Genomic DNA, 7,171 nt, shown 5'->3' on the forward strand with positions numbered 1-7,171 from the left:
TTCCTGTAGTAATTAAGAAAAAGAAATTAAAAATCCATCACCCTGACAACAGACTCCAGAAGTACGCATTTTCTACATGATTATACACAATGTACTGGCATCAGACATGTATTTGTTTTCCTGTCACAACACGCCTCATTACTCATATTGTGCTTGTTGTGCGTTTGCATGTTTCACCTGAGACCATTTTACTATGGTTATGCTTCATCTCTGATTTATCATCATTTATCACCATTTCACAACCAATTTCCTCATCACAATCAAAGACCTAATTAAAACTGAACCACTCATACTAAAGCCTAAATAGTTACCTATATTCTATTTAATAACAGGTCTGGTTTAGAGCTGCTTTGATCAGTCGTTTGAAAGAAAACTAATCTGCAACTAGCTTCTCAAATGTGACAAGTTACTGTTTCTGTTTTGTTGTCTATGACAGCAAATTGAATATTTTTAGTCAGATGAAACCTGCACCTTCAGCTTGTGACTGCCATTTTCACATTTTTTTTAATAACTGGCAAATAACTAATGTAAATAGTCTCAGCCCTTGTCTGGGTACAATGTGTTATACCTGACTTTTTTTATGTTGTCACACCACAGACTACCTTTAGTAGGATTCACAGTCACGTCAGCGTTGGCCTCCTCTGCTTCTGTTGTGACACCACACACCGACTGCTCCATTTTCTCCTCTGTCCCTCCTCCTGGCTGCGGTTCCAGAGGGGAGGATCCTGTTGTTCGTGGCTCAGCTGCTGCACCTGGTGCAACTGGTCTTGGTCCTGCCGCGTGAACAACAGCAGCAGCAGCAGCAGTAGTAGTAGTTTGCTCCATTTGGGGCAAAGACGCCTTCGTAGAGAACCAATGTCGCACCAAGTCTGCTGTTAAACCACTAGCCTCGGCCAGTTCCTGCAACTGTGCATAAAGAATAACCAGTGTTAGCTCCATGTTAAAAGACAGGCATTGCAGAGTCATTAAAGCGAGTGTATGTAAGTAAAGAGTAGCCACTGTGACCATCAGCAACAACAGGATAATGGTAAAAACAAAGTGTAACAATAAAAATTAGAGAAGAATGTGTTATTTTATCTTTCAAAAGTTCTATAAAAAAGTGTAGATGTAGACATTAAGATAATAATGCATTCAAATAAATTTAGAAAACTGCACACTGCAAACTGACAATAGCACCCACAATAGCTATAGCTGTTTTATGTGCACTATAGCAACAGCACTCTACTGCTGGTATCTCATATAGTCACTATGATGGATGTAAATATTTACACCTTTCTATAACACCATATCCAGCGCAATGGTATAATAAAAGAATACACAGTTCAAAGAGTACGAACAGTGCACATATTGCAGTTTTTTTTTTTTTTAAACAACTTGGTAATAATCTCATTATCCAAACCCAAAGACACTTGGAGGCATTCAGCAAAGTCATTAAAAGGATGGTAATGTTGATACTAATAACATCGAATCAACAAACACGTTTATAAGGAATGAGAGAAAATCTATTTACAGTCAGATAAAAGAATAATCTGCCCACTACATTGAGTGACCATGCTTTATTTTGTGTATTTAGTACCTCTTTCTACTTTGATTCTTCACATTTTATATAGTAAATGCTCATAATCTGTGACTTTGGTTTACTTATCTATACCACTCATAGTACATTTCATCACGTATGTCTTCTTTGCTGTGTAACTTTAATTTAGCCAGTGTGGGATCAATTATGTCTTATCTTATCTAGGTACTGTACAAATACAGTAGAATATAAATGAACTTCAAAAGATGCCCCAGTGAAAAGAAATGTGAAGACAACTAAAAGCTCCTTATTCCATTTTTTTTTTCCTGTGCTTCTGTAAACACAAAACAACAGTTCCACATAGAGCACAAAATTAATGGAAGAGTAGCTGTATTAGGTTTTGAGCTCAGTACCTCTCCGCAGGAAGCATATCAGAAGCTTAAATAGTGAAAATAGTTTTGTTTTTTTTTTAAAGTCACACTCAACAAACAATGCAGCTCTTTTGAGTCAAGAGCCACAACAATGGCAAACAGGAAAGTTAAAGAGTACAATTCTTAATTTTAAAAATTCTGATGAAGATCTGAAGTATTTTCCATCCAAGCAGCTTTCTGACGCAGCACACAATCCTCTAAGCAATTATTGTGAGGGAAATATACAAAGGTGTATATAGCTTAAACCCAGCACATAGATGAAATATTTTATTATAAATTGTGGGTCTTGAAAAAATTACGCTCCTTCTTTGTTTTAAATTGAGAAAATCAGTCACATAAAAAAAATGATTTACTAAGCTGAACATGCTGTTGCCACACATACAATTAGGAAGTGAAATTCAATGTGGGTCAAATGTGTGAAATTTTATTGGCGTGGCTACGCAGAAATTCAGATGTGAGCCCCCCAAATATCTTGTGTGTAACAAACAAACACAAAAATAACTGCACTGGTTTCGAGGCTGTTAAAAATGTGCACCTCTCAAATCCAGTGTGAACTGACAGTGTCAGTGTGAACAAGAGACACTTCCTGGAGCAACATATTTCAGGGATGTGAATACATTTTCTCCCACAGAGCCGTTAGCTAAAGTGAGTGTTATAACTCATAAAATATATCCTAGCAACACAAATGTATCATCTGCCTCTAAGGTTTTAGTTGTTCAGAGCCACTGAACTGCTCTAAGTTGTTGTCATAAATACCTGCGACTCCTCCAGCCTGCCGTGGATGTCGAGGTGGTCCTGCAGGATCTGTTTGTTCCCCTTCTGGAGGTCCTCTTCCAGAGCCTCGTTCTGGTACGCCTCCAGCCACTTCAGCTGGCCGTTCTTCTGCACGTACCGGCTGTCCCCAAACCAGCGCACTACCTCAGGTCTGGGAAGTCCAGTAGCTGAGATCAGTTCATCGTACTGAGTGGCGCTGGGCCACTGGGTACGGGCGTAGGCTTGTTTGAGCAACTGAAGCTGCTCCGCTGTCTTCTTACCTCGTATGGCAGTGGGTTTGGGGGAGTGGGATGGTTTGGGTGTCGGGGTGGAGGATTGGGATGGTTTAGGGGTGGGGCCTGTGGAGGATACAGGTGTGCCGCTGCTATGGTGCGTGGGGCTATCCAAGCCTTCACCTTCTGCTTTGCCATTGGCCTCTGTCACCTTCAGCATCTTCAGATTTATTTTAATAGGGTTGACTTTCAGTTCTCCTGAGCTGTCTTCTTTCTGTCTCTCCTCCCCATCAACTTCCATATCCTCCTCCTCCTCTCTCAACACCCGCTCTGCCTCCTCTTTCTTCTTCTTCTCCGCTGCCGCTCTCTTCCTCCTGTCGGCGAACCAGCCGTGGATCTCCCTTCTGGTCATCTTGGTCTCAGATCGCAGTCTGTCCACTTCCTCTCCTGATGGATCAGGGTCCTGGGCGAAACTGGCCTCGAGAGCTTTCACCTAAACATCATACAGGAATGGACAAGGTCAAAAACCTGGAAGAACTGATCAAGTTAATTAAATCAGCAATAATTTTGATTTTCATTATTCATTTGTGTCATTTATCAAGCTCAAATGCCAAAGAGACTCTGTTTCCAGCTTCTCCAATGTGAGGATTTGCTGCTTTTTTTCCAACGCTGAATGAATCACATTTGGCACAGCTCTTAAAAGGCTTTATGCAACTTTTTTCACATAATGCATTTGTAGGCTTTAATGTGTTCAAACTAGTGGAATTCACCTTTGATTGAACATAACTGGCCTATTAAATCAATAATAAAAGCAATCCTAAGCCTCAGCTTTATAACTGAGTAATGTAACCTGAATAACCTACTCACCTAGCTTGTTACACACCAAGGACAGAGTCTTACCTGATGAGGTTCTCTCTCCTTGTAGCGGATAGCTGTAAAATCTGGAGAGGGAGGTCTCGGGAGTCGGCGGGAAGGTGTGGTGGGAGAGGTTGGAGTCTGTGATGCAGTTGGGCTCAGGGGTGCAGAGCTGTGCTGGGGTGTTTTTGCACCAGAGTTGCTGCTACTTTCGGACAGATCAATAGGGTTGGCACTGCCAGCGGTGCCGCTCCCTGGCGTACTCGAACCGCTCCCTGCTCCCGCTGCAGTGCCAGACTTACTCTGTCCACCTGTGCTGGAGCGCGTACCTTTGAGGTTGCGAAAGTGGTAGCGCCGGTCGCTGAACCACTTGCGGACTTCTCGTACTGTGAGCCCGGTCAGGGCGATGAGGCGGTCCACCTCCTCCTGGTCGGGGAACTGGCTGACCAGAAAACTGTCTTTCAGAGCGTTGAGCTGCTCTTGGGACTTCTTGCCCTTGTAAAAGCTGGGGTCCAGGAATGCGTTCACAGGTGTCCGAGAGCCAGGCGTGCTGCCATGAGGAGTGGGGGAAGAAGATTTTGAGGCAGGGGAAGACGCCTCCTCCATCTTGAAGGTTGGAGAGTCACCTCGGGTGGGGTCGGCATCGTCTGTGCTTGTGCTGGTTGTGTTATTTTTGTTGCTGCTACCGTTGGTATCTTTGCTCTTCTGTCCATCGCTGCCCGTTTTGCTGTTACTGGTGTTAGAGCTGTCTGGGGTGTTCTTGCTTTCTGTGGTTACTTTGTTGTCACTCTGCACAATGCTGGTGTTGTTGGCTTTGCTGATATCCGTGTTCTTAGCGTTTACGTGGCTGGTAACATTACTATTGCTTCTGTCTTTGCAGTCTGCATTAGAGCTGCTGTATTTACCATTGACACTGCTCCCCTTAGCATTATTATGATTACTGCTTCCTAGACTAAGGTTGATGACATTAGCTTGACTGCTTGTAATAATACTGCTAGTGCCCCCTCCCCCACTCCTACTACTATTACTGCTAATGATGTTGCTCCCAGTACTGCTGCTACCCACTGTCCCCACCACCATGCTAATGCCCTTGTCTGCCACCAGAGCTGCAGCAGGTCGAGCCTGCATCATGGGGCGCGCTGCTGCCTGGGGCTTAGGTGTGACGGCCAGGGCCACAGGAGCACTGCTAACCTGGATACCGTTTGCCATTACAGGCTGTGTGACAATTACCCCTCCTTGACTGACAAGAGAGCCCTGCAGGATGTGAGGGATCCCAGTAGCCCCCAGTGAGGCAGGCAAGACTGTGATTGTATGTTGGGCTGGGCTACGGTGACTGTGGGTCTGGTTCTGTGAGCTGGAGGGTGCAGTCTGGATGATGGTGTTGAACATCTTCCTCCTGGCCTCCTCGATCTCCTCCGGAGACCAGCTAATGCCTTGTTTAAGTCTCTGGGCTGTGAACCAGATCTTGATCTGCTCTTCGGGGAACTTTGTGACCACAGTCAGGTAGCAGAGCTCAGCCTTTGTGGGGTACGGGAACTTACTGAAGGAGGTCTTCAAGAAGGAAGAGGAGTCCATGGAGGCACTGTAGGTAGGGATGCTGCTCAAGGGAATCATCACCTGGGACGGAAAGATTAGAAAACAAGAGTGGGAGACTATTGCGTTATTTGATACCCAATTAACTATATAATACTAGGACACAAAAACTAAATCCAAATAATTACCTTGGGGAGATTTTTGGAGGAAGAATGCGAAGAAGTGGAGGAAATATTTGAGGAGGCTGTGATTGGTGCAGATTGATGAAGGCCTCTGTTTTGAACCACTGAGACCACCTATAGAAACAAATTTAAAAGAATCTAAGTCACGTCAAAACAGACCTTTCCAAAACAGCCTAGGAGAACTAAGAGAAAAGTAACCACCTACCTGTGTGATGGGAGTCTTCAACATTGGTAATGCTCCAGAGCCATTGACTATCTGGATTGCTGAAGGCAGAGTGACCTTTGTCGTTCCATTGTGGACAATTGTGGGAACATGGGTGACTGTCACTGCAGCAGTCTCTTTCCTCTCAGTCTCTCTGGAGACAGATATAGCGACTGGGTCTGAGGAAGACTCGTCAGAGACTGAATGAGACACCACTATCCGTTTAGGCTCTGATTTGCCCTTCAGCATCCTCATAATTGGGGTTTTGGTGATGGAAATCTCACTATCCTTCGCTGTCTCTGTCCCAGTCACCAGATTCTGCTCCACCACTACTCTCCTGTCCCTCTTCCTCAGCTGCAGAGTCGTGTTCAATGTGCTCGGGTGAACCCTGGCATTATGCAGGGCCAGCCCCTCAAACTTGGGCGCTGAAACCCCACAGCTCACGCAAAAGAAGCTGGGGTCTGCACGGAAGTCCGGGTGCCCGGAGTACACATGATCCAAGAACAAATTAAGGTCATGGGTTTCAAAGTTACAAGGCTTACAGGTATAAGTGCCAGCACCATCTTTGGCAGCGTCCCCTGCCTCTGGTTTGGAAGATTCTCCTGGGTCGAAGGGGCTATGTCTGCCCCCTCCAGAAATCCTGGATTGACGGAGCAGAACAGGAGAGTCCTGTTCAACCTCCTCTGCTGGGCGTATGATCTTGCTGGGGATCATACAAGGAGTAGTAGACTTCCTTTTGCTGGCCATGATGTGACCACAGGGTGGGGAGGGCTGGTCAAATGGCTGAGAATGGGGTGTGAGTGAGAGTGTGGCTCGTTTCTGGTTGACTATAGACCAGGCATGGGGGAAGGAGGACAGCGGGACGTGTCCATAGGTCCACTTGTGGTTTTCACTGCAATTTTGAGGGAAAACCTGGAAATCAGAGAAGGAAGCAAGTTTTAGTTCAGTCACAATCACATACAATACCAATTGTACACCTGTAATCTGTTGGATAGGTTTGGTTAGTGGCGTAAACTGTTACATTTCAAGTACAAATGAGGGAGGAGATGGGAGAGGAAGAACAGATTGAGAGGGAAAGAAATAAGACGGGATATCTTACGCTACTCAGTACAAGCCAGTTTCCTCAGCGGGACGATAATCACGCATGGCTGGATGTTCCCAGGTGAAATATAAACAGCATAGGTAAGGTCTTGTGAAAAGATTCAGCTGACGCCTTTAAAATCAGGGGTTGCTTGCAAATCTTTGATCAAAAAAAAAAAAGAAGAATCCCCCTACATGAAACTCAAGGCTATCTCTTTTATGAGGGCATTCAAACAAGCTCAGTCTGCTTCTTCACTAAAGGCTTTTTGGGAGAGCTCCTGTCCTACCCCCTTCTTTCCCCTCCCCCACACAACTCTGTCTCACTTCCCCTCTTTTAGACACACCCCCACAGAGAGAGCACATTCTGTATTTTTTTTTTTTTTTTT

General features: G+C 44.9%; 1 protein-coding gene across 2 annotated transcripts in view; it reads right to left on the reverse strand.

The window, feature by feature from the left end:
* Positions 1 to 7,171, reverse strand: part of zhx3 (zinc fingers and homeoboxes 3) — an 11,199-nt gene that overhangs the window by 191 nt on the left and 3,837 nt on the right. The window contains exons 1-6 of one of the 2 annotated variants that reach the window (XM_035656108.1): positions 6,805 to 7,047; positions 5,709 to 6,617; positions 5,510 to 5,617; positions 3,834 to 5,405; positions 2,704 to 3,426; positions 599 to 906 (exon numbers count right to left, since the gene is read on the reverse strand). In XM_035656108.1, the coding sequence (XP_035512001.1) occupies positions 599 to 906; positions 2,704 to 3,426; positions 3,834 to 5,405; positions 5,510 to 5,617; positions 5,709 to 6,452 (3,455 nt within the window). In that variant the 5' untranslated portion in view covers positions 6,453 to 6,617; positions 6,805 to 7,047. Of the gene's footprint in view, positions 1 to 598; positions 907 to 2,703; positions 3,427 to 3,833; positions 5,406 to 5,509; positions 5,618 to 5,708; positions 6,618 to 6,804; positions 7,048 to 7,171 lie in introns of those variants that run through there. The other variant, XM_035656107.1, reaches the window with a different exon arrangement.

This window comes from Morone saxatilis, unplaced genomic scaffold (genome assembly GCF_004916995.1).
Source record: "Morone saxatilis isolate NCDOM2014 unplaced genomic scaffold, NCSU_SB_2.0 Contig15, whole genome shotgun sequence".
Classification (NCBI taxonomy): Eukaryota; Metazoa; Chordata; class Actinopteri; family Moronidae; genus Morone; species Morone saxatilis.